Source organism: Heptranchias perlo, chromosome 3 (genome assembly GCF_035084215.1).
Source record: "Heptranchias perlo isolate sHepPer1 chromosome 3, sHepPer1.hap1, whole genome shotgun sequence".
Classification (NCBI taxonomy): Eukaryota; Metazoa; Chordata; class Chondrichthyes; order Hexanchiformes; family Hexanchidae; genus Heptranchias; species Heptranchias perlo.
The window spans coordinates 120,248,788-120,276,051 of record NC_090327.1 but is presented as its reverse complement, the minus strand read 5'-3'; the positions used below and the strand labels follow the sequence as shown (position 1 = coordinate 120,276,051).

Below are 27,264 nucleotides of genomic sequence, written 5' to 3'. Positions count from 1 at the left end.
CATGGCTGATCTGAGTTTTACCTCAACTCCACTTTCCCGCCTTTTCCCCATATCCTTTGACTCCCTTGCTGATCAAAAATTTGTCTAACTCAGCCTTGAATGTATTCAATGACTCAGCCTCCACAGCTTTTTGGGGTAAAGAATTCCAAAGATTCTCAACCCTCTGGGAGAAGAAATTCCTCCTTATTTCCATCTTAAACGGGCGACCCCTTATTCTGAGACTATGCCCCCTAGTTTTAGATTCCCCCATGAGGGGTAATATCCTCTCAGCATCTACTCTATCGAGTCCCCACAGAATCTTGTATGTTTCAATAAGATCTCCTCTCATTCTTCTAAACTCCAATGAGTATAGAACCAACCTGTTCAATCTTTCCTCATAAGACAACCCTTTCATACCCGGAATCAACCTAGTGAACCTTCTCTGAACTGCCTCCAATGCCAGTATGTCCTTCCTTAAATAAGGGCACCAGAACTGTACGCAGTACTCCAGGTGGGGTCTCACCAGCACCCTGTACAGTTGTAGCATCACTTCCCTGCTTTTATACTCCATCCCCCTTGAAATAAAGGCCAGTATTCCGTTTGCCTTCCGGATTACCTGCTGCACCTGTATGTTGACATTTTGTGTTTCACGTACGAGGACACCCAGATCCCTCTGTACCACAGCATTTTGTAGTATTTCTCCATTCAAATAATATTTTGCTTTTTTATTTTTCCTCCCAAAGTGGATGACTTCACATTTTCCCACATTATATTCCATCTGCCAAATTTTTGCCCATTCATTTAACCTGTCAATATCCCTTTGCAGACACTTTGTGTCCTCATCGCAACTTGCTTTTCCACCTAACTTTGTATCATCAGCAAATTTGGCCACAAGACATTCTGTTCCTTCATCCAAGTCATTGATATATATTGTAAATAGTTGAGGCCCCAGCACTGAGCCCTGCAGCACCCCACTAGTTACAGATTGCCATTTTGAAAATGACCCTTTTATCCCGACTCTTTGTTTTCTGTTAGTTAGCCAAACCTCTATCCATGCCAGTATATTACCCCCAACACCATGAGTTCTTATCTTGTGCAGTAATTTTTTATGTGGCACCTTATCGAATGCCTTTTGGAAATCCAAATATACTGCATCCATTGCTTCCCCTTTATCCACCCTGCCCGTTACTTCCTCAAAGAACTCTAATAAATTTGTCAGACACGATTTCCTCTTCTTAAAACCATGTTGACTCTCCTTGATTGTATTATGAGTCTCCAAATGTTCTGCTACTACTTCCTTAATAATGGATTCTATCATTTTCCTAATGACAGATGTTAGGCTAACTGGTCTGTCGTTACCTGCTTTCTGTCTCACTCCCTTCTTGAATAGGAGTGTTACGTTTGTGGTTTTCCAATCCGCTGGGACCTTTCCAGAATCGAGTGAATTCTGGAAGATTACAACCAATACATCCACTATCTCTGTGGCCCCCCCCCTCAAAGATACGGGCTCACCCCCTCCCCCCTCCGCAGGTTAGGGGTTCTCCCCCTCCCCCTTGGATAGAGGCTCACCCCCCATCCCCCCAGGATACAGGATCACCCCCCCCACCCCAGGATACGGGATCACCCTCCCCCCCAACCCCAGGATACGGGATCACCCTCCCCCCCAACCCCAGGATACGGGATCACCCTCCCCCCCAACCCCAGGATACGGGATCACCCTCCCCCCCACCCCCAGGATACGGGATCACCCTCCCCCCCACCCCCAGGATACGGGATCACCCTCCCCCCCACCCCCAGGATACGGGATCACCCTCCCCCCCACCCCCAGGATACGGGATCACCCTCCCCCCCAACCCCAGGATACGGGATCACCCTCCCCCCCAACCCCAGGATACGGGATCACCCTCCCCCCCAACCCCAGGATACGGGATCACCCTCCCCCCCAACCCCAGGATACGGGATCACCCTCCCCCCCAACCCCAGGATACGGGATCACCCTCCCCCCCAACCCCAGGATACGGGATCACCCTCCCCCCCAACCCCAGGATACGGGATCACCCTCCCCCCCAACCCCAGGATACGGGATCACCCTCCCCCCCACCCCAGAATACCGGATCACCCCCCCTCCCCACCACCCCAGGATACAGGCTCACCCCTCCCCCCCAGGAAATGGCTCACCCCCCGGAAATAGGCTCAACCCCCTCCCCCCCCAGGAAACGGGCTACCCCCTCCCCCCCGGAAACGGGTTCACCTCCTCCCCCACCAGGAAATGGGCTCATCCCCCATCCCCCACCAGGAAATGGGCTCACACCCATCCCCCACCAGGAAATGGGCTCACACCCATCCCCCACCAGGAAATGGGCTCACACCCCCCACCTTCCCGCAGGATACAGGCTCGCTCACCCCCCTCCCCCACCCCCAGGATACGGGCTTACGTGTGGGTTCTTGTATCCCAAATGTTATAAATTGGATCGCCCGGTGGTGAAGGATAGAACATTAGAGCCTGGTCTTCAGTTGCTTCCAAACCTTTATTCACAGAGATTCCCCTTACACACACACACACCACACCCTAGATAAGCTCTCATATAAAAAGGATACAAGAGGGCCCCCCCTGAACACAATTAACACTAATTGATATAAATCACATGATACAAATAACACCAAATGGATTTAATTGATCTACTTCTGAAGCATCGTCACTGTTGTTACGTTGCCAGGCACCAATCCCAATCTTACCCAGGTAATACAAGGTTCTGTTTTCCGCGTCAAAGTACCAATCACCATTCACATTGCTGGCCCAACTGAGAGGCTGGAGTGAGCCATTCCTGATTGAGTTGGTGATCTGGAAATGATCTGGGCGTTGAGTAAAATTGTGGGATATTACAACATGGTCGTTCTCCTACAAGTGAAAAAATTGGAACCATCACCAATAACATCAAACCGTAACACGAACATTCTTTCCCAGGACTCCAGAACAGTAGAGCTCCTCTTCCATCCACTTCTCTTCCCCCCTCCTCGCCTCTCCCATTCCCTCCTCTTCCATCCCCTCCTCTTTCCTCTCCTCCCCTCTCTCTCCTCCTGCCCTCCCCCCTCCTCTCCTCTCCCCTTCCCTCCCGTCCCCACAACAAGTCTCCTCACTCTCCTCACAAACAAATGGAAAACATTACAGGGCTAAAAGCCCGTGATTGTGATAAGGACGGTTAGATTGTTATCATCCAGCTGGAGATCTCCAGCAACAACCTCGCCAACGTTTGCAAGATCAGTAGATGGCACCTCATTACCAGGGGACAAGTAGGCACATCATTGGCAGCTGCCTGCCCTTGGCGGCTGGTTGGCCCAGGACCCCTGACACCTGACCGCTGCCATTGGCCCCTCAGACCCCTTGGTAAAGAGCTCGAACTGTTTAAGAAATAAACACCCTCTCTACAGTGGGATTGAATGGCTGGGACCCCCAATGGTGAGGCCCACATCTGCCCTTGTGGAAGCCAGTGCCTCACCCCTCACTGGGCAAACTCTATTGATACACCGGGTCTCAACTGAGTCCCAAGGACCCAATGGTTCCACCCCTTACACGGCAACCACAAAACTCCCAGTAAGGGCAGACACCTGCTGCAAACCGAGTCTCCCACCCGAATTAGTGTAGGTACCCCGCGGAATCTCTGAGGGATTTCGGGCACTGCCCCTTTAAATTCAACTCTTGGGCAAGAGTCTTCATTAAGTTTTTAAAAAGTCTGCCCCCAATTCCCGTACGTTTTATAGAAGAAGAATTAATCAAATAGTTCCTGAAACACAGACCTGGACGGTGAGCGGACGCGGACGGTGAACGGACGCGGACGGTGAACGGACACGGACGGTGGGACGCGGACGGTGAACGGACGCGGACGGTGAACGGACGCGGACGGTGGGACGCGGACGGTGGGACGCGGACGGTGGGACGCGGACGGTGAACGGACGCGGACGGTGAACGGACGCGGACGGTGAACGGACGCGGATGGTGGGACGCGGACGGTGGGACGCGGACGGTGAACGGACGCGGACGGTGGGACGCGGACGGTGAACGGACGCGGACGGACGCGGACGGTGAACGGACGCGGACGGTGAACGGACGCGGACGGTGAACGGACGCGGACGGTGAACGGACGCGGATGGGTCGAACAGTCTATTCTCATTCTTATCAGCTCGTGTTATGGAGCACCACTGAGGGGGGAATTACTCCAGCACTCTCAGTAGGAGACTGGCACTGTTACAAATCTGAGGCCGATGCTTTGAATGGTGGGCGGGGTATGTACAAAGATCACGGCAGGTGCAGGAGTGAGTGAAAATAGTCTGTTCACCAGAAAAATTCATCGAGCCTCCCATATGCCTGAAAGTATCAGAGTGCATGGAATACGTGGGCACATAATGATGCCAAGTCCTGCCTCACTTGGTGTCCCCACAGTACGCCTGTTTTGTCAGTAAAAGGAGGATTAGCAAGGGCTTTAAATTGTGAGTGTATAGAAAGAAAGAACGTGCATTTCTGTAGCACCTTTCACGACCTCAGGACGTCCCAAAGCACTTTAAAGCCAATGAAGCACTTTTGAAATGTCGTCACTGCTGTAATTTAGGAAACGTGGCAGCCAATTTATGTACAACAAGGCCCCACATACAGCAATGTGATAATGACCAGATAATCTGTTTTTTTTAGTGATGTTGATTGAAGTATAAATATTGGGCAGGACACCAGGGAGAACTCCCCTACTCTTCTTTGCATATTGCCATTGGATCGTTTACGTCCACCTGAGGGGGCAGACGGGGCCTTGGTCTCATCTAAAAGACAGCACGTCTGACACTGCAGCACTCCCACAGTACTGGCACGGGGAGCGTCAGCCTGGATTTTGTACTCAAGTCACTAGAGTGGGATTTGAACCCACAACCTTCTGACTCAGAGGCGAGAGTGTTACCACTGAGTCACAGATGACACCTTACATTTAAATAGCATTCTCAGGCAGAACATAAAATGCATGAGAAACGTCTATAACTAAGTAACACGCACTGTAATTAACCTGTTGATGTTGCACTCTTCCTTTAAATAAAGACTTGCCAGTACCTTGAAGTGATAAAACGTGGCCGTATAGGAGATGTTGGTGACATGATCCACATCCTTGAAATACCAATTAAATGTCTCATTGTTGGGAATAAGAGCCATCCAACCGGAGCTGTGCGTGAGACGCTTTGCCAGGAATGGGATAATGCTGACCCCTGGGTCAACACAGCAGAAAATGGAAACAGTGTCAGCAGTGTCATTCATTTTAATAAAACATATAATAATATTCTACATTTAATTCATTAGGAGGGAACAGGTCAGTACTAAACAATCCAGAATATTTCCTTTCTATCCATGTGTGTATATATTATTAAAAATCTTAGACTTTCCATTTACAAACCACACTTGTGGGATCACAAGTTTTGGTAACATTTGTCAACAAAAGATTTTATAATGGGAATTTCCAATGTAAACAGTTGCTTGTCACAGTCTGTTGATGAACCAATCGAATCATTCAAAATGTTTTTTGGTGGAAAAAAAGCTTTTTTTCTTAGTAACTGAAATTTATAATCTTCAAAATAAGGTTTTAAACAAATAAAAACTTTAGAAAGATACACGTTGCACCATATCATTAAACGTATCCAACGAATTGCTTTTTGCGTCTTTTAATGCCTTCCTTAAAGTTTTTACTGAAGGCCTTCAGCCTGTCGTAAAAAAACACGGGCTTCAACTGATTAGTTTTACCTTGGGAAAGTTGTACACAGCTTCCCACTACACCTGTGCATTCTGAGCATGTGCAGTTTGCAGAATTTCCCAACATGCGATCTATGCATCTGCAGGACTTAAAAGGTAGAAGGCATTTCCTTGCTTCTGTGAGGGACAGGACTAAATAGTACAGTGAAAAATGCAAAATAGTATCAGGATGAAGACTAGCTAAAAATTCTCATTCTTGTGTTCAATTTCCTCCACGGCCTTGTCCCTCCCTATCTCTGTAACCTCCTCCAGCCCCACAACCCTCCCAGATCTCTGCGCTCCTCCAATTCTGGCCTCTTGCGCATTCCCGATTTTCATCGCTCCACCATTGGCGGCTGTGCCTTCAGCTGTCTAGGCCCTAAGCTCTGGAATTCCCTCCCTAAACCTCTCCCCCTCTCTCCTCCTCTCAGACCCTCCTTAAAACCTACCTCTTTGACCAATCTTTTAGTCACCTCTCGTAATATCTCCTTCTTTGGTTCAGTGTCAAACTTTGTCTGATAGTCACTCCTGTGAAGCGCCTTGGGAACGCGTGACCAAAAGCTTGGTCATAGAGGTAGGTTTTAAGGAGCGTCTTAAAGGAAGAGAGGTTTAGGGAGGGAATTCCAGAGCTTAGGGCCCAGGCAGCTGAAGGCACGGCCCCCAATGGTGGAGCAATGAAAATCGGGGATGTGCAAGAGGCCAGAATCGGAGGAGCGCAGAGATCTCGGAGGGTCGTAGGGCCAGAGGAGGTTACAGAGATAGGGAGGGGTGAGGCCATGGAGGGATTTGAACACATGTTACCGAACGTTGTATCTTTGGGTAGAAGGTTCCAGAGTCTGAAATACCAGCAGCCATTATATTGCCACACCAGCTTGAGTGTTTATTTGGACACAACACGGAGAAAATGTATACAGGTGACAACTAATGAGAAACACCAGCGTCCCAACAGTTAGAAGGAAGAATGACTGTGCAGAGGATTAGTGATTTTTCACCATGCAATGGGAAGAAGCGGGCAGACCCTTAATGACTACAGCTCTCTTTAAGTGACCAATTTGACTTAAAACTCTATTTCTGTGACCTCAAGTTGACCCTCATTTCCTTTTGAACTATTACCAATGAAGTCGGGTGAAAAGGACAGTCACATAAGATTAACCGGAGCAACAACAAATGTCCCAGTTTTCAGGGTTCATGTCACCTTTGACCGCTATAAACGGGGAAAACTCCAGCAGGCTCTTTCAACAGACCAAATCCCAGTCACACAATCCTCACCCAGGGGTCAGATTCCCCACATAACGAAATTCCCAGCCAGCAACAGCTTTGGGTTTACACGGGTTTGTAAACTGGCTTCAACCCAAATTAATCTCACTCCGAGGTCAAGAGTGGAGTCACTTTAAAGGGACAGCTCCAACAGGAAAGGACAGCGTGGAAATTTCTGCCCAGTGAAGCAGTGAGTAGAAACCGAACTTACCATAAGAGTTTGACAGGACGACATTCCTTCCCAGCAGAGACGATGGTGAAGGATTAAAGAAAGCCAAACGGTGGAAGGTGACTGTGGAATCACAAAGAACACCAGGGTACCCTCGACTCCACTCCGCTGACTGGTGGCACCGAGCGGGGTCCATGAGTGGGCTTTGCGGAACCACCTTATAATCGTGATGACCTGCAAAAAGCCAGTTTGTATCACACGTCAGTCAGATATGGTCGTGCCTGAATCAGCTTCCCACCACCGTATCCCTCCACTCGCATTCCTTCCTGTAGCAGAAGACCAACACAATTGGTGGGCCGCAGAAATCGCCATGGTCACCGTCAAATCATCAGCCAACGGGCACCCCTCTCAGGTGGACGTAAAAGATCCCAAGGCACTATTCGAAGAAGAGCAGGAAAGTTCTCCCCGGTGACCTGGGCCAATATTTATCCCTCAAACAACATCATAAAGACAGATTATCTGGTCATTATCACATTGTTGTTTGTGGAATCCTGCTGTCCGCAAATTGGCTGCCACATTTTCCAACATTATAACAGTGACTACACTTCAAAAGTACTTCAGTGGCTATAAAGTGCTTTGGGATGTCCTGAGTTGTGAAAGGTGCTATATAAATGCAAGTTCTTTCTTTCTTTATGATCCTGTTTAGGTATCTGACTGTGTTGAGGAAGGAAAGAGAAATAGGTAGGTAGATTTATATAACACTTCATCTCGCCGGCATGTCACAGCTAATGAATTATGTTTTGAAGCGTAGTTATTGTTGTATAGGTGAACACAGCAACCAACTGCACACAGTAAGATCCCACAAATAGTAAATGAGGTGAACAACCAGGGAATCTGGGTTTTTTTGTTGTCAGTTGAGGGATGAATGTTGGCCAGGAAAACTCTCCTTCTTTTCATCCAGTAGAGCTGGGGAATCTTTCACATCCACACCAACAGGCAGACGGGGTCTCGCTTTGACGTCTCAACCAAAGGGCGGCATCTCCGACGGTGCAGGGCTTGGCACTGTTATTTCAAAATATTTATCTTGGAGAACTTAGATTCCGATATTGTGGATAATGTCATTTATCTACACAGCAATGGGGCCAAACTTTATACAGTGGGAGCAGGAACTCTGGGCAGAACCTGAATTACATAGAGTCTACAGCACAGAAACAGGCCATTCGGCCCAACTGGTCTATGCCGGAGTTTATGCTCCACATGAGCCTCCTCCCTCCCATCTTCATCCAACCCCATCAGCATATCCTTCTATTCCTTTCTCCCTCATGTGTTTATCTAGCTTCCCCTTAAATGAATCTATACTATGCTACCTTGTGGTAGCAAGTTCCACATTCTAACCACTCTGGGTAAAGGGGTTTCTCCTGAATTCCTTATTGGATTTATTAGTGACTATCTTATATTTATGACCTCTAGTTTTGGACTCCCCCTCAAGTGGAAACACTGGGTCACAGTCTCAGGATACGGGGTAGGACATTTAGGACTGAGATGAGGAGAAATTTCTTCACTCAGAGGGTGATGAACCTGTGGAATTCTCTACCACAGAAGGCTGTGGAGGCCAAGTCACTGAATATATTTAAGGAGGAGCTAGATAGATTTCTAGACGCAGAAGGCATCAAGGGGTATGGGGAGAGAGCGGGAATATGGTATTGAGATAGAGGATCAGCCATGATCATATTGAATGGCAGAGCAGGCTCGAAGGGCCGAATGGCCTACTCCTGCTCCTATTTTCTAAGTTTTCTCTACGTCTACACTATCAAACCCTTTCATAATATTAAAGACCTCTTTCAGGGACCAGTTGGGCCGAACGGCCTGTTTCTGTGCTGTAAATTCTATGTAATCCCATCAGTTCCACCTCTTTCCAATGTCGCCAATAAAGGGACCAACCCCCACCCCCCAGAGTTCTTGGAGAAACCTCCAGCACAGTCCAAACGGGGCGGAGACCCGGAACACCAGGTCACGCACCAAAATCAGCACCTGCCCTCTCCCCCCTCCCCCCTTCCCTTCCCCCCCCCCCACTCCAATATGCCGGCCTCACCTGTAAGGGAACCGTCGAGATCGAGCAGAACTGCTTCGTGTTCCCAGCGGAAGGCAGCTTTGTTTACGGTGTCAAAGTACTGAATCCTGCTGAATCTGGCGCTCCAGCCTCCGCACCGGTCCGTGCAATGACCAGTGATGGAGGTCAGCCCCAGGGCTGCACAGCTCGGGCGGTCAAAGTTCACGAACCGGACAGACGATAGGGTCAACCCGTCGTCAAAGGGCAAGACGATGCCTCTTCTGGTGCAATAGTCGGAGCCGAGACCAAGTTCCGCCACGTGACCGACAATCGTCGCGTTCTCAATCAGCGCCCCACCGGCCTCGCCCCAGCGCTCCACGTAAGCTGGAAGGACACGTTTCATCTCTATGCCGGCCTTCTCGTTATTTACCATCAGGAAGTTGTGGAATTGGAGGGCTCCGCCCTCCACCCACTCAGCCCCTTTCTCACAGTTCCACGAGGTCAGCGACTCGAAGATGGCGGGCTCCGGAGTCCGGGAATAGCAGCCTCCTCCTTTCATCGGGTGATAGGTCTCGAAAATCCACAGCCCAAACCAGCCCTGGGAGTGGGCTGTGTTGTTGCGGAACTGGCCCAGGGGCGCCCTCCTCTGGCAGACGGCGGGAGTGTAGGAGGGCCCCTCGGGGTGCTCCAGCACGCGGTACCAGAAGCCGAAGTGCGTGCCCCCGGCCGCGGTGTTGTGACGGACCGTGTTGTTGGGGTTGGTCACCCAGAACGCAGCAGGGGTGATGTCGTCGTTCAGGAGGCTGGTGCTCTGCCGGACCCACACGGCCAGGTTGTGCTGCAAGACGTTGCTGTGCTCGATGCCGTCCTCGATGAAGAACGCTCCCCCCATGACATCGTAGGCCACGTTGTTCTCCACCAGGAGGCGGTGTGTGCCGTGGATGGTAACGGCCCTGTTAAAGGTCCGGTGTATGGCACAGCCTCGCACGTAAGACTCGTACCGCAGATCTCCCATCAGGTGCCAGTGTATTGGGTAACGGCCCAGGCGGAAGGCTTGCCCTGCGTAATATACCTGGGAAGGAGAGAGCAGGTGAATAAGAAAGAACTAACTTGTATTTCTATATTGCCTTTCACGACCTCGGGACGTCCCAAAGTGCATTACAGCCAGAGGTATTTTTGAAGCATATTCATTGTTGTAATGTAGGAAATGCAGCAGCCAATTTGTGTGCAGCAAGGTCCCACAAACAGCAGTGTGATAATGACCAGATCATCTGTTATTGTGATGTTGGTTGAGGGATTAATATTGGCCAGGGCACCAGGGAGATCTCCTCTGCTTTTCTTCGAAATAGTGCCATTCGATCTTTTATGTCCACCTGAGAGGGCAGATGGAGCCTCAGTTTAACCTCTCATCTGAAAGAGGCACCTCCGACAGTGCAGCGCTCCCTCAGTGCTGGCCCTCCGACAGTGCAGCGCTCCCTCAGTGCTGGCCCTCCGACAGAGCAGCGCTCCCTCAGTGCTGGCCCTCCGACAGTGCAGCGCTCCCTCAGTGCTGGCCCTCCGACAGTGCAGCGCTCCCTCGGTACAGGCCCTCCGACAGTGCAGCGCTCCCTCGGTGCTGGCCCTCCGACAGTGCAGCGCTCCCTCAGTACAGACCCTCCGACAGTGCAGCGCTCCCTCAGTGCTGGCCCTCCGACAGTGCAGCGCTCCCTCAGTGCTGGCCCTCCGACAGTGCAGCGCTCCCTCAGTGCTGGCCCTCCGACAGTGCAGCGCTCCCTCAGTGCTGGCCCTCCGACAGTGCAGCGCTCCCTCAGTGCTGGCCCTCCGACAGTGCAGCGCTCCCTCAGTGCTGGCCCTCCGACAGTGCAGCGCTCCCTCAGTGCTGGCCCTCCGACAGTGCAGCGCTCCCTCAGTGCTGGCCCTCCGACAGTGCAGCGCTCCCTCAGTGCTGGCCCTCCGACAGTGCAGCGCTCCCTCAGTGCTGGCCCTCCGACAGTGCAGCGCTCCCTCAGTGCTGGCCCTCCGACAGTGCAGCGCTCCCTCAGTGCTGGCCCTCCGACAGTGCAGCGCTCCCTCAGTGCTGGCCCTCCGACAGTGCAGCGCTCCCTCAGTGCTGGCCCTCCGACAGTGCAGCGCTCCCTCAGTGCTGGCCCTCCGACAGTGCAGCGCTCCCTCAGTGCTGGCCCTCCGACAGTGCAGCGCTCCCTCAGTGCTGGCCCTCCGACAGTGCAGCGCTCCCTCAGTGCTGGCCCTCCGACAGTGCAGCGCTCCCTCAGTGCTGGCCCTCCGACAGTGCAGCGCTCCCTCAGTGCTGGCCCTCCGACAGTGCAGCGCTCCCTCAGTGCTGGCCCTCCGACAGTGCAGCGCTCCCTCAGTGCTGGCCCTCCGACAGTGCAGCGCTCCCTCAGTGCTGGCCCTCCGACAGTGCAGCGCTCCCTCAGTGCTGGCCCTCCGACAGTGCAGCGCTCCCTCAGTGCTGGCCCTCCGACAGTGCAGCGCTCCCTCAGTGCTGGCCCTCCGACAGTGCAGCGCTCCCTCAGTGCTGGCCCTCCGACAGTGCAGCGCTCCCTCAGTGCTGGCCCTCCGACAGTGCAGCGCTCCCTCAGTGCTGGCCCTCCGACAGTGCAGCGCTCCCTCAGTGCTGGCCCTCCGACAGTGCAGCGCTCCCTCAGTGCTGGCCCTCCGACAGTGCAGCGCTCCCTCAGTGCTGGCCCTCCGACAGTGCAGCGCTCCCTCAGTGCTGGCCCTCCGACAGTGCAGCGCTCCCTCAGTGCTGGCCCTCCGACAGTGCAGCGCTCCCTCAGTACAGGCCCTCCGACAGTGCAGCGCTACCTCAGTACTGATCCTTTGATAGTGCAGTGGAGTGGGACTTGAACCCACAACCTTCTGACTCAGGCAAGAGTGCTTCCCACTGAGACACGGGATGTAGTGTCAACGGGCATGGACAAGGGCAGCAGGCACATGGGAACACCATCACCTGCATGTTCCCCTCCAAGTCACACACAATTCCGACTTGGAAATACATCGCCGTTCCTTCAAAATCCTGGAACTCCCTACCTAACAGCACTATGGGAGAACCTTCACCACACGGACTGCAGCGGTTCAAGAAGGCGGCTCACCACCACCTTCTCGAGGGCAATTAGGGATGGGCAATAAATGCCGGCCTCGCCAGCGACGCTCATATCCCATGAACGAATAAAAAAGTGTTCCTGTTTTAACACCATTTGTTTTAAAATGGTTTAACGAGTGCATCAAATTAGGGCGCAAAGGAATTTTAGGCAAATACGTTAACCAGCATCCAGCAGATGGAATTAAACCCCAAGAATTCTGAAGGACAGGGAAAGGGTTAGTTGGATGAACAAGCTTTTTGGTTGATTTCATATCCCACCATCACCCTAAAGTGAACAATTTTCCCGGATACACTTTCTCAGTCTCCCGCTCATCATTTTGAAAATGTCAGTGAGGTCACCCCGAGTCTTATCTTTTCCACAGAGAACAAGCCCCAGCTTCCTTAACCTTTCCTCAGCCAGTTAAGAATTTGGTTGTCCCCTCTAGCCTCTAGTAAGAGTTGGCCTGTGGGAGGACCTGTAATGTGAAAGTACCTGCATGATACAAAGCCAGGATGGCAGAGAAAGCAGCGGGGAGTGGGGCTGAACGCAGAATAGTTTACAAGAGCCCTCCTGAGATTAAGAAACACCGGTATTAACACACTTGAGGCGACCAACAACTAAACAAAAACAGCACATTCTTTCTGCACCTACACACTGCTATTTATTGATAAATTATTGAACTCATAATTACTTTATTCAACCTCGAAATGGAAAGCAAGTTTGTTCTATAGAAATACTGGCTGCACTTCTTGTTACTGCCAGCTAACCTTAAACCTTGTAAATCATGATCTGTCACTAACTTGTAGAAATATCGGCTAACTGTCATTTTCACCGTCAAAGGAAGAATTAATGAAATACAGATTAAAATAGCCTTCCATTTGGTACACGATTTCAACAAGCATTTCATGGATAGAAAATGTTGGTGAGTCTGTAAATGATGCTGAGGAACTTTGATAATTTCCATCAGAGGCAAAACATGGCAGCAAATCTTTCAACTGCTCACCAGTGACTCTCTCTCTCTCTTTTTTCTCCTTCCCCCTATTTTTGCATTCTTCAAGGTCGTCCTAGTAACTGTTTATCTCCTGCTCGGTTCCCTTTTCTGCGTGCGCTTGTATCTCTCCCCCCTTAGGGTTCTTGCAATCAAAGCTGCTCCACAGACAGGCTCTTCATAGACGAGCAGCTGCGCCACGGGTGTTGGAACAAAGACATACCTCAACGTATTCGATTCGACCCACAGCGAGGCCTGCACTGGGCCGTGGAGCGTGGAACATGATGCAGCCTCCGTACTGATCACTTCCAATTTCCTCCCCAAACCGTCCCTGAAAGCAGGTCTGCGTCGCAAACTCACCTGAAGTCAAAGAAATTAAAAGGCAGAGTTGGAAGCTTGTGTGTATTTAAATGATAACTGTAGTTGGCTTCATTTTTAAATTAAAAAAAAAATCATTCTCGGGATGTGGGTGTCGCTGGTAAGGCCGGCGTTTATTGCCCATCCCTAGTTGCCCCTCGAGAAGGTGGTGGTGAGCCGTCTTCTTGAACCGCTGCAGTCCGTGAGGTGAAGGTTCTCCCTCAGTGCTGTTAGGAAGGGAGTTCCAGGATTTTGACCCAGCGACGATGAAGGAACGGCGATATATTTCCAAGTCGGGATGGTGTGTGATGTCTGCAAAGCTGCGGCAACAGCACAGGTTGCAATTCTACAGCTGTACATTGGCACAAAGCAGGGCACCTGCTGTACGTGAGTCCATTCTGTTGTCCTCATTTCTGCCCCAGGCATTAACAACACTCAGCAAAAGTGGCCACCCCCTCAGGATCATGGCTGATTGCAGCACCCTTTCAAATGTGTCCCTCTTAAAAGGAGGAAGGACGCAGTAATCATTGGCTCAGGGGTAGCATTCCCGTCTCTAAATCAGAAGGTGAAGGGTTCGAGTCCCACTCCAGACAGTCCTGGCGAGTCGAGACTAGACCATGGTCTCTAAATACTGGGTTAATATCCAGTGGGGGAAATCACATCTGGACAGAGTGACCACTGGTTTTGAACTGAAAACTAAAGCTTGGATTTACTTGCATTTCCCACTAACAATCTCCCTCCTCACAAAGACCAGGATTTGTTAAAATGTTTTCAGTAAACGTACAAGTCCCAGCACAGCACCAGGAATTGGTTTATCCAAAGCAGTACTGCAGGCAGCCACAAGAGGGCAGGGCTCCACAAAGAATGTCCTTCATTCCTGGGGCTGGGGAGTTGCTTGGTGCCGGACTTCAGGACCAGCCACAAACACCATCTGAAACCGGCGAGCAAGAGGGCCACGTCAAATTGGTCCTGCTCCTTCTGGCTCCACGTTCGGGTAAGTAGAAAATGTTTTACTTCCATCTTTGCTGCAGCCTCCAGCGGCCCTTTATAGATTGCTGGTTTGGCTGCTGATCGTCTGAGTAATAAACTGACCATGACCTGTACTGAGATCGGACGCCAATCGATTTCGGGAAGGGGCCTGAAATGGGCGTCAGGCCCCGAACTTGCAAAGGCGATGGGCGTGGAATGAGCTCACCGCACACCCCAATTGGACCCATCAGTGCCTGTTTTATGCCTGAAAAACGGGCTCGGCCCGATCCAAGTTCTAGATGTCAGTATTCATTCAAACAGCTTTAGAAATAGTCTATCGGGACAGTTAATGAACTGTTAGCCATACCTGTGTCAAACCCATCAGGACATGCTTCGATTTTATCATTCCACTCCACATTGTTTGACCCTCTGATGAGGATATTGCGGGTGAGTAGACCCACTTCAGCTCTCCCTTCAAACACAGTGCCGTCAGGCAGTGTGACGGACACCCCCAGGTGCGTATAGTTCAGAGGCTGTGTGAGGGTGAGGGTGGTTCCATTGACTGAGACCATTGCTATAGTTCTCTTCTCATTTTCTCTCTGGCTGTGTCTAAACATTTAAAGAACATGTTTTAAAAGGCTGAATCAGAGCTCCAAAAACAAAAGACATCCCATGTGCTGTCATGTACAGAATGATAAACTCATACTGCAAGTGCTCACATGGAATCGAATAGGTTACATTTCCCTGTACAAATATAACACAGCATAATACAACTAACATAATATAACACTGTATAACATAATGTAACACTGTATAACATAATGTACCATAATAGTTTTTGTTGAACTTTCTCTCTCACACAGACACTTCCTGCCTGACTCAAACAGGGTTAGATTCTGACACAGCCAATCCCAATCCCAATCGTGCACAGTGCAGGACCTACTATTGAAACCTGGAGGCAAGAAAGAGCAGGGCCATAAAACGACCAAGGTCAGTCATTTTAATTTTCTCATTGATTTTTTTGTGGGCCAGGAGGTGCAGCACTTCCACAAGGAAACTGTGGGCCTCTCTCCCCCCCCAACCCCCCACCCCACCCTACCCTACCCCCACGCCCCCCACCCATCCCCTGGCAGGGCAGGAGAGCAAGTTGGCGCTGATTCATTAATTCCAGCCTGCGGTATCTCTTTAACACGAAGCTTTGAGATCACCGGTGAATCAGGAAGAGCAAGTTCCAGATTTCCGCATGTAACTGTGCATGTGCGGTCACCGGAACTTGCCTTTCGATTTGACCATTAATATCGGTGAGCGCTGCGAGGCTCACCGTTATTTTACGAGCAACTTCTGTCCCATTGAGTTACTAGGCAGTGGCACAGCAGGTTGGCACATCTGCAGCCCAATCTTAGAACACGCCTGGGCACGCTGTTCCAGATGTACCTGTCTCCAGTTGATGCGATGACGATCTCATCCCCTGGTTTCCACGTCACAGCTTTTTGTAAGATTAAAGTCGAGGAACCTGCATCAGCAGTCTGAGCTAAATGAGTCCAGATTACAGGAACGGGAAGACCTGAGTAGGAGAGAATGACAATCTTATTCTGATTCCAAACCCTTGTCAAAACAAAACTAAAATTTACTACACTTGCAACAAAACTATTCCTTTAAATGGATTGCATGTTGCAATCTTTCAATTCAAAGAAAGAAAGGCGGACTTGGAGTACTTTTGAGGTGTAGTCACTGTTGTAATGTAGGAAACAGGGCAGGTAATTTACGCACAGCAAGATCCCACAAACAGCAATGTGATAAATGACCAGGCAATCTGTTTTTTAGTGGATGTAGTTGGATTAATATATACAATAAAATGCAACTGAGTTGAGGCCGCTGTGTTTATAGACTATTGTTTCATTTAAGTTTGGAGGGTAAACTCCCTCTATTTCACTCCTTGTGAGTGACGTTCCTGATTCTCTCCCTCTCTGTACAACAGTGCCCATTCTTTGCTTGGTATAATAAACAGAAAACCACCTTACAATCCCATTTCATTCTAATATTCATTTTACTTCTCTAAATTAAAGGAATTTTGAATGAATAACTAACGAGCAATAATTTTCGCCAAGTGACAGTGACAGTAAGCCTCTTAGTCAGTTGTATATTTTATTGGCCCATATGTGATTGACTATGGCAGATGAACACAATGCTCAATAGTTTACACCTGAACTTGCACATTGTAAAGGAGACATATAATACCAGGTGATTAAGCTCTTAATGAGTTTCTCATCTAAATATAAATCTTTATAAGAAAATAACATGGCTTGCAGGGTTTAAAATAGATCCACATTATTCCATTGCTGTTTATGGTATTTAGACTTTGACATTTATGGAAAACGAGTATGTAAACAAAACCTCTCTACCTCTCTCTCCTCCTTTAAGATGCTCCTTAAAACCTACCTCTCCCTGTCCTAATATCTCCTTCTTTGACTTGGTGGCAATTTTTGTCTGATTACGCTCCTGTGAATCTCCTTGGGGTGTTTCGCTACGTTAAAAGGTGCTAAATAAATGCAATTTGTTGTTATTTGATCAGCCGAATGTATTTTGGAAACTTCGAGGCACATTCAGCATTCGGAGGCTCACCGTGGAGATCCAGCGTTCCCTCTCGTACACCGAGCGTCTTGGCTCCGTACAGGGGGAGTTCCCTCGAGCGGAGGTGGCCATGCAGTGTGATTATCGCTTTGTGTCTGAACGAAGCACTTTCGGTTCCAATCTAGCCACAAGAAAATGGTGCAAAAGTATTTTAGGCGGTGAGTGGCCCCCCCCGCTTCGCCAACGTCCTTCATATTAAAACAGAAATGCATCCCGCAGTGTCCAACCCATCATAAAACAGGATTTAACTTTTGTTCTGTGATCAAATCCCCAATCGCACAGATCACGGCTCTGAATTCCTGGAATTTTCCCTCCAATGAATGAAAAGGATGGGAAATCAGGAGGTGCTGCCCTTGATTCCCCCCACCAATCACGGTCTGCAAGCGCAGGTCGGCCCCGGGAACGGACGATTGGCGACCCGGCCCCCTGATACCCTTCTGCCTGCGGCCAAATAAAAATTGCAACAGAAACGTAACAGATAGTAACCGCTGTTTTAATGAATTTGTGGCTGAGTGGATCTGGGTTCGAACCCACAAACGTTTCCGTGGCCTTTTGTGGCCACCTCGCATCATCTTAGCTAATCTCCTACTTTAACACAGGCGTTTGTCCACTAGTCTGAAATGTTACGTGAACTTACGTTAACCAGGAACCCAGAATGGCAGGGGCCAAACCCCCATAATGCCTCTTACAACTACAATGCTTGTAGAGGTCCAGAGACAGGCCTCTTTGTTTGATGAATTAGGGCTCGCCATCGCGGTGGATGCTCTGGGACACTGCCCGCCTGTGCCCTCCAGAGTTTGGGGGGGGGGGGGCAGCGGGGGAGGATACCTCATTTCCGTGGGCCCAGTGGGTGCCTGTGCCACTGTAGACCATCGCCTGCCCCCTGCTGCCCCCCTCCTCCAGAGGCCCCCACTCGTGCCCCTCAGGAGGTCGGTAAGCCTCCGCTGCCTCGGACCCCCAGAGATACACCCGGGTCCCTAACAGGACCAGAGACCCAGGAACTCCCAGTGTAAGTGGGGGGGGGGGGGGGGGGGGGTGGGGGCGGCCCTGCTGCAGGCTCCATCCCTCCCAAGGCCAAGCGGGAATTCCCAAATCAGGACAGGGGTCGGCCTATCCGGGCCCCGGCCTTATTGCGAGCTGTTCCATCCTGCTAGGGGGCAGGGGGCAGATGAGGAAATTCAGACGCAAATTCTTTCCATCAGATGCTTGATACGGAATCAAAGGATTTACAGCACAGGAGGAGGCCGTCACACCTGAGCTGGTATTAATCCGTCTACTCTATCCCACCTCCCTGCCCCTTTCTCCACATCCTATTCATTTCTTTATCCAAATACGTATCCAATTTCCTTATAAATAATGTGTGAATAAGTTTATCTGGAAGTTGGGCAGATCCAGAGTTAATCCCACACCTCCTGCACCCATAAACAGACAGAGACACGCCCTTAAACCATGATCAATGAGCGTTTATTCTATTTGGTTTTACCTGGAGATGTCCCCCATCTGTGATGAGAATATTCTCTGTCTGGAGCTCGATGTCAGCTTCATCAAACATAAGTGTTCCACCTGCACACACAGGAGGTTCAGGGACATGATCCAATCGATCTCTTCCATAACACACCAGCACCAGTACACAGCGACATACCACTCTGCCCCGGTCATTGTTTGGTGTCTAACCTTAAGTGGCTTAAGCCAAAGCTTTTTTCCCCAGGTGAACCTGAGGTACGCACAATTTTCCACCGGTGCTGGAAGTAGAATCTGATGGATTCTCTCCTGATGCTGCCTCATGGAGCCAGGAACACAACCTGTACCATCCTGAACAATCTATAACATGATCAGATCCCATGCTCACAGCACTGTCTCAATCTGCCATCCTTAAAAATGATATACAGGCACTGGAGAAGGTGCAAAAAATATTTACGAGGATGATACCAGAACTGAGAGGGTATAATTGTCAGGAAAGACTGAACAGGCTGGGGCTCAATCCCCTAGAAAAAAGACTGAGCAGTCACCTGATAGAGGTCTTTAAAATTATGAAAGGTTTTGATATGGTAGATGTAGAGAAAATGTTTCCACTTGTGGGGGAGACCAGATATGGGGACCATAGATATAAAATCATAGAATCATAGAATGGTTACAAACATATGAACTAAGAGCAGGAGTAGGCCATTCGGCCCCTCGAGCCTGCTCTGCCATTTGATAAGATCATGGCTGATCTGATTGTGACCTCAACCCTACTTTCCCGTCTATCTACCTTTGACTCCCTTGTTAATCAGGAATCTATCTAACACAGCCTTAAAAATATTCAATGACCCTGCCTCCACCGCTCTCTGGGGAAGGGAGTTCCACAGACTCACGACCCTCAGAGAAAAAATTTCTCCTCATCTCCGTCTTAAATGGGAAAACCCTTATTTTTAAACTGTGGCCCCTAGTTCTAGTCTCTCCCACAAGGGGAAACATCCCCTCAGCATCTACCCCTTCAAGTTCCCTCAGGATCTTATGTTTCAATAAGATCACCTCTCATTCTTCTAAACTCCAGTGTATATAGGCCCAACTTGTCCAACCTTTCCTCATAAGATAACCCCCTCATCCCAGGAATCAGTCGAGTGAACCTTCTCTGAACCGCCTCTAAAGCAATTATGTCCTTTCTTAAATAAGGAGACCAAAACTGCCCACAGTATTCTAGATATGGTCTCACCAATGCCCTGTACAACTGTAGCAAAACATCTCTACTTTTATATTGCATTCCCCTTGCAATAAATGACAACATTCCATTTGCCTTCCTAATCACTGTTACAGCACAGAAGGAGGCCATTCGGCCCATCGAGCCCGCGTCAGCTCTTTGTAAGAGCAATACAGTTAGTCCCATTCCCCCGCTCTTTCCCCACAGCTCTGCAAATTCTTCCCCTTCAAATATTTATCCAATTCCTTTTTGAAAGCCACGATTGAATCTGCATCCACCACCCTATCAGGCAGCACATTCCAGATCATAACTACTCGCTGTGTAAAAAAGTTTTCCACATGTTGTCTTTGGTTCTTTTGCCAATCACCGTGTCCTCTGGTTACCGACCTTTCTGCCACTGGAAACAGATTTTCCTTATTTACTCTATCAAAACCGTTCATGATTTTGAACACCTCTATCAAATCTCCCCTTAACCTTCTCTGATCTAAGGAGAACAAACCCCATCTTCTCCTGTCTCTCCACATAACTGAAGTCCCCCATCCCTGGAACCATTCTAGTAAATCTCCTCTGCACCCTCTCTAAGGCCTTCACATCCTTCCTAAAGTGCGGTGCCCAGAACTGGACACAATACTCCAGTTGTGGCCGAACCAGTGTTTTATAAAGGTTCAACTTAGCTTCCATGCTTTTGTACTCTATGCCTCTATTTATAAAGCCCGGGATCCCATATGCTTTTTTAAACTGCTTTCTCAACCTGTCCTGCCACCTTCATAGATTTGTGCACATATACCCCCAGATCTCTGTTTTTTCACCCCCTTTAGAATTGTACCATTTAGTTTATATTGCCTCTCCTTGTTCTTCTTGCCAAAATGTATCACTTTGCACTTCTCTGCATTAAATTTCACCTGCCACGTGTCCACCTATTGCACCAGCCTGTTTATGTCCTCTTGAAGTCTATCACTATCCTCCTCACTGTGTACAACACTTCCAGCTTTTATATCATCTGCAAATTTTGAAATTGTGCCCTGTACACCCAAGTCAAAGTCATTAATATATATCAAAAAAAAATCAGTGGTCTTAGTACTGACCCCTGGGGAACACCACTGTATACCTTCCTCCAGTCCGAAAAACAACCGGTCATCACTACCCTCTGTTTCCTGTCACTTAGCCAATTTCGTATCCATGCTGCCACTGTCCCTTTTATTCCATGGGCTTCATTTTTGCTGACGAGCCTATTATGCGGCACTTTATCAAATGCCTTTTGAAAGTCCATATACACGACATCAACCGCATTGCTCTCATCGACCCTCTCTGTTACCTTATCAAAAAACTCAAATCAAGTTGGTTAAACACGATTTGCCTTTAACAAATCCGTGCTGGCTTTCTCTAATTAATCCACACTTTTCCAAGTGACTATTAATTTTGTCCCGGATTATCGTTCCTAAAAGTTTCCCCACCACTGAGGTTAAACTGACTGGCCTGTAGTTGCCGGGTTTATCCTTACACCCTTTTTTGAACAAGGATGTAACATTTGCAATTCTCCAGTCCTCTGACACCACCCCCATATCGAAGGATTGGAAGACTCCATCTCTGCTCGGATGTCTTTCAGGCTTCCTTGGGACACAGGACGTTGGTCCCCAGAATTGGCCTTGTCGCGCCTGTTTTAGGCCGACAATGAGGACTAAAATTTACCCCCACGAGTAGCTGCACTGAGGCTCACTGTACAGAACTAAAGCTGGGTTCTCCATGTGTAGTCACTAATAAATTCAATAGAGAATTCAGGAGAAACTCCTTTACCCAAAGAGTGGTGAGAATGTGGAACTCGCTACCACAAGGAGTGGTTGCGTCGATTATCATAGATACATTTAAGGGGAAACTAGATAAGTACATGAAGGAGAAAGGAATAGAAGGATATCCTGATAGGGTTAGATGAAGCAGTATGGGAGGAGGCTCGGGTGGAGCATAAACACCGGCATAGACCAGTTAGGCCGAATGGCCTGTTTCTGTGTTGTAAATTCGATGTAATTTCTAGCTCTCTGCTTCACTGGGACAAGTACCCGTGATTGGCCCACCCTGTTGCTGCTCCACTCCCCAGGACTTCCCTTCGGGCCACTGTTGGTGAGGCCCCAACATTCATCCTTACAAAACGGGCGAGCCGCCTGTGGCAGTGCGTCAGGTGCCTGCAGCTCACTCGAATAATCTAGATCAGGCCCAAATTTGGGTTGGCTTCGGGCCTCCCGGTTGGGGCCTATTTCAGTCCCGAAAACCCGCCTAAAGTTCTCTCCGCCCTCCTGCAATGTGCAGTCATAAGGCATTTCCACTTTGTAGAGCTCAGTACTTTATAGAGAATATCCAACGGTCATTGGAAATAAAAGAACCCAACTCATTTCCAACAAAATACCTCTGTTCCACACGAGCAAGACCTGTGATTCCAATTTGTGCTGAATTGTCAGCAGCTTTGTCCTGGGTGCCTACAGATCCTCGGGACTGAGTTCAGATTGCCCAACAGTCCTTTCATGCAGGACCTTTGCATCCAAAAGACAGAGGAAGCTTTAATACAACCAGTCTGAACTGAGACGATGGGCCGAATGACCTCCTTCTGTGCTGTATCATTCTATGATTCTATGAACTCAGAGTCCTGAGGTGACAGGTTACTGTGCCAACTCGCTGTGTAACCCAGTCTTTCTCAGTATTAGACTGTTTCCTGGGCTCTACATTGAAACATACCTTGGTTCAATTCACCAGTTGATGAGGCTTTTAATGTAATTACCTTGAATGAGCAGCATCTTCAGTATGGGGGTGCTTTGATCCAGCAGTATCATCTGCCCTTTACGGATAACGACCAGGGAGCCTCTCTCAGGTGGGGACTCACCTCCCCATGTGTAACGGGAGGACCAGACATCAATGTAGTAGAAATCTGCATGGTCCTAGGGCAAAATAAAGAACAGAAAATGATGTATTCCAACCTACAAGAGTCTTTGCCACTGGCCTTTAGCTCTTCCCAAAAATATAGGCAGATTTTTTTTCTAAATCACTTCACTCAAAGCTGATTGTTTCAGACAAGGTTTGTGGACATTCAAAGCCTGTGAACTCAGACCACTTTGGCCAGTCCTGCAGGCACCTTCCCCCACCGCCCCCAAGCTTTTCTCAACAGGCTTAACTTAAGACAGGTGTGATTCTGGTGTCAATGGTGGAATCTCTGGGACAGCCCCTTTAATCCTCATCATAACCATCTCATTTGCGTATGGGCACCAGGTTGGGGCCGAGCTCATCTTCTGCCAATAGCCAATTCAACTGGGTTTGAGCCTGGATTTTAGAACGGGAGTTACTCTGGTGTATCTAACGGATGCCCCAAATTCCACTCTCCGACACCAGAACTACACCACTTTTGCACCAATAAAAAAAAAGCAGGTTTCAGGCCCCTGGTCTCTTCACGCGTTCTCTTACCAGCTTGGCGATGCCATTTCCCTTTACGTTCACTTTGACTTTAGTCCGTTGGGAGGGAGACTGTGCGTTGGTGACACACACAATGTTGGTTTCATTCACAAACTGGATATCACAGGGAGCTTCAGCTATGGTGACATCAGTCTCATTTATGTTTGAACTAAGAGAGGAAACAGGATGTGTTGGAGAAATAGACATTACTACTGAGCGACACTTCCCTTTTTGATCGAGAGCAATACTGATGTCATTGCACATCGGCAACACAAGACTAGATAAAACAATTCTCCTTCCTTTATCCATTGGGTTTTTATTCACTAAGAAACATTGTTTGATTTTAGATGTACTTTTGAATATATATAATTTAACTTTATTTATGATTTTTCCAATATTTAGTAGGATGGTGTTTAACAACCATATCGAGTAAATCAGTCCGGATCACAGAGAGAAACAAGGACTAATAGGTCAGTATTTTGCATTGATGTGGAATGTTTTGCTTTGGGTCCAAATCACCTGTGCAAACATAGGAACATAGGAATTATTAGACGAAAAAAGGCCAAGGTCCATCTAGTTTGCCTTCTACCTTCCTGGTAGTTGCATGATGCAACGAATGATAATGGAGTTGTTGACTAATCATAGCAATCAATCTCTATCAATTAGTCTACAACAGACCTGGACATGAGGTGAGGAAAACCCCCAGTGATGGAGAGCTTTGGGAACCATAGGTCCAAAGTCACCTGTTCCTCCTGATCATGTCACACTTACCATACGTCATGTCTCAATTTAATCATATACCGTCTATAGAAAACCTTTCTAAACTTAATTTTTAATCTTCCATTGGCTTCTCACCATCATTGAAACTTAAACTGACATATGCAGGACTCTCTTGTTCCATTGTTTGGAGAGTGACGCAGAGCTGGCAGTATAACTCTGACCTGCTAGCCTTGCATCACTCCAAACTGGGAGATCGGGCAAAGAGCTTGCTGTGATGCCCCTGTGGTCGGATAGTCTGACGACACTCACGCTGAGGTACCAGGCAGCAAGGTGGAAACACACCTCAGTGAGGAGTCATCAGTTTCTGAAAGGAGGGGAGAGGAGAGGAGGCAACTGGCAAGAACAGGTTAAAAATGAGGAGCCTATTTAATATGTATCATAATTCTGAACTGGCATGTAAAATGCTTTAGTATGCTTTGCATTAAAACATACTTTTAAGAATAATATTCAATAACTGTGCTTTTGTACGATTGATACAAAATAAAAACTCTATTCATTGTAACAAATAAAAATGTGTGAAAATATTTAAAGAATTCCAAATGTGGCATTTGATTTAATTTGAGGCCTTCACTCACCTGAAGCCTGCTCCTGTGATGGTCAGTTTGGTGCCTCCCGCTGTACCTCCTCGTCTGGGGTCAACGGCAGTAATTACGGGGGTTAAGGCTGATGTGTAGGTGAAACCGCTGGACAGTTGGGTTGAATCGTCACCATTTAAAACAACCACGTCACACATCTGCTGGGGTTCGGTACCTGGGCAAGGAAGTTTGAAAAGGGTAAATTCACTCACGTGAAACGTAATTGCGGGTAATTTTCAGAACGTACCTTTTTGAAAAGTAGCCCATCGATCTCCATGATAAGATGGGAGCACTTGTTGAGTATGTGGGACCAGATGTCATGATGGAAGGGAAATCTGGAGGTTTAAATTCCCAATATGTGCTCCCGTTATGTGAAGCTGTGTGTCGGGAGAGCTAAGTCATAAAATTTACCACATTGCTTGTAAGAGGAATGCGCTTCGAGGGGCTAAATGGCCGTTCCTCACGTTCTTACCAGTTGCGCAAGCATTTCACGGAACACCAGTGTTAAAAAAAAAGGAAGACTTGCATTTATATAGTGCCTTTCACCACGAGGTGCTCCATGAGGATGGACGTGCCTGCTGACCAATGATGGGAATGTGGGGGGGGGCTCCATGAGGATGGGTGTGTCAGGCAGCCAATGGCAGGAGTGTGGGGGCGGGTTCATGTGATGAAACCTCCAGTAATATGTCCAACTAGTGGGGACGCTGCTTATGCACCAGAAGATCAGACAAGGGACTTAAAGGGGCAGAAGTGCCTCGAAGATCGGAACTAGACCTCCCACTGAAGCGAGGCTCAGTAACCGTATCAGTGAGGCCTGTCTCCTTACTTGAAAATAAGAAAACCAATACAACGGGCCCTCTGTAAACTGCGCTCTGTGGGGTTACTAACTGAACCTTACCGTTATTCGGTGGCACTCGACAGTACAGAGTGCTGGAGGTGGAGGCCAACGACTCCACTCTGCATTCACCGTCACACATAAACACCTGGGATTTCCACTGGTCGAATCCTGCACCTCTCACGGTCAGTAGCGAGCCACCACCAAAACTGCCTACGTACCGGGAAAAAGATTAAAAACACAATTAAAATTGGGGTGTGTGAATTTGATTTAGTTTCAATGTGCCCTGATCCTGAGTCTTTTAATGTAATTTTATTAGAGTCAAACAAAGGCGATGACTTAGACTGAGATATAGTTCTTGGGTAATGGTGGTGATTTGGTGTCTGATCTGAGTGACCCATCTTCAGACTTCTAGATGACCAGCATCAGCAGAGTATCCACCTGTGGGAGCCCATGCCTGTCCTTACACAACATCAGCTCACTGGTTTACTGGGCCCACTGGAGAGTGATCAGGAAATCATGCTTTCCCTCCACAGCCCAGGGACATTGAGACCCAGTGTAGTGCTCCATCCCAGGTGAGATCAACTCAGTCCACAGACCAGAGATTGAACCTACAACCTTACTGTCTGGGTGGCACAGTACCGAATCCTGTAAGGTAATTTACACATTCAGCCATTAAAAGGACCCCAATATTTTTTTTGACATTCTCGGGATGTGGGCGTCGCTGGCAAGGCCGCCATTTTATTGCTAACTTTTGTTGCCCTGAGAAAGCAGTGATACAACTGAATGGTTTGCTAGGCCACTTCAGAGGGCAGTTAAGAGTCAACCACATTGATGTGGGACTGGAGTCACGTATAGGCCAGACCGGGTAAGGATGGCATGATCTTATCAAATGGCGGAGCAGGCACGAGGGGCTGAATGGCCTGCTCCTGTTCCTATATTCCTATGTTTCCTTCCCTAAGGGATGTTGGTGAACCAGTTGGGGTTTTATGTCAATCCAACAGCTTCATGGTCCTTTTACTGATACCAACTTTGTAATTCCAGGTTTTTAAAACTGAATTCAAAGTCTCAATCTGCCCAGGGTGGAATTTGATCTCATGTTCTCTGGATTACTAGTCCTGTCACTACACTACCACACCCTTTCCATGATTAATAATTTTAATCCAATTTATCTTTTGTCTTGGCAAAGAGTACTTAGGAAATATTAAAAGAATTGTGATTCTGTACTTACCTTGAGTTGGAATGATACTGGTAATGTTTAGTTCATACTGAAATAACAGCCCCGACCCTGCGTATCCCCTCCTGGCATGTTTGAGAATGATTGGAAAAGTGCCACCTGCATGATTTCCCACAACACACTCAACATAACTGTCATTAACCATGGTCACATTGCACAATACGTTGTCTATCGAGACTGCGATATCGGAGGCAACAGATCCAAAACTCAACCCAACTATGGCGATTGTTGTTCCGCTTAAACCTACAAAAGGAGGGGGAAAGAGTTGTGAGAATCTTTAAAGGTGGAAAAAATAAAAAACATTTTACCCTGAGATCCCGATCTCAACTGTGCTGCTTTGGAGTGACCATGTGATTTCAACACGAGCAACAACTTGCATTTATACAGCGCCTTTAACGTAGTAAAACGTCCCAAGGCGTTTCACAGGAGCGTTAAGAGACAAAATTTGACACCGAGCCACATA

The 27,264-nt window shown here is 48.4% G+C and overlaps 1 protein-coding gene across 1 annotated transcript in view; it reads right to left on the bottom strand.

Moving 5' to 3' along the window:
• Positions 1-27,264, bottom strand: part of LOC137308707 (fibrocystin-L-like) — a 196,161-nt gene that overhangs the window by 72,077 nt on the left and 96,820 nt on the right. The window contains exons 39-52 of the mRNA XM_067977269.1: positions 26,796-27,044; positions 25,628-25,777; positions 24,730-24,904; positions 23,387-23,543; positions 22,710-22,866; positions 18,746-18,825; positions 17,254-17,383; positions 16,066-16,195; positions 14,999-15,240; positions 13,529-13,665; positions 9,253-10,282; positions 7,203-7,394; positions 5,066-5,217; positions 2,716-2,878 (exon numbers count right to left, since the gene is read on the bottom strand). Coding sequence (XP_067833370.1) covers positions 2,716-2,878; positions 5,066-5,217; positions 7,203-7,394; positions 9,253-10,282; positions 13,529-13,665; positions 14,999-15,240; positions 16,066-16,195; positions 17,254-17,383; positions 18,746-18,825; positions 22,710-22,866; positions 23,387-23,543; positions 24,730-24,904; positions 25,628-25,777; positions 26,796-27,044 — 3,144 coding nt within the window. The remainder of the gene's footprint in view (positions 1-2,715; positions 2,879-5,065; positions 5,218-7,202; positions 7,395-9,252; positions 10,283-13,528; positions 13,666-14,998; positions 15,241-16,065; positions 16,196-17,253; positions 17,384-18,745; positions 18,826-22,709; positions 22,867-23,386; positions 23,544-24,729; positions 24,905-25,627; positions 25,778-26,795; positions 27,045-27,264) is intronic.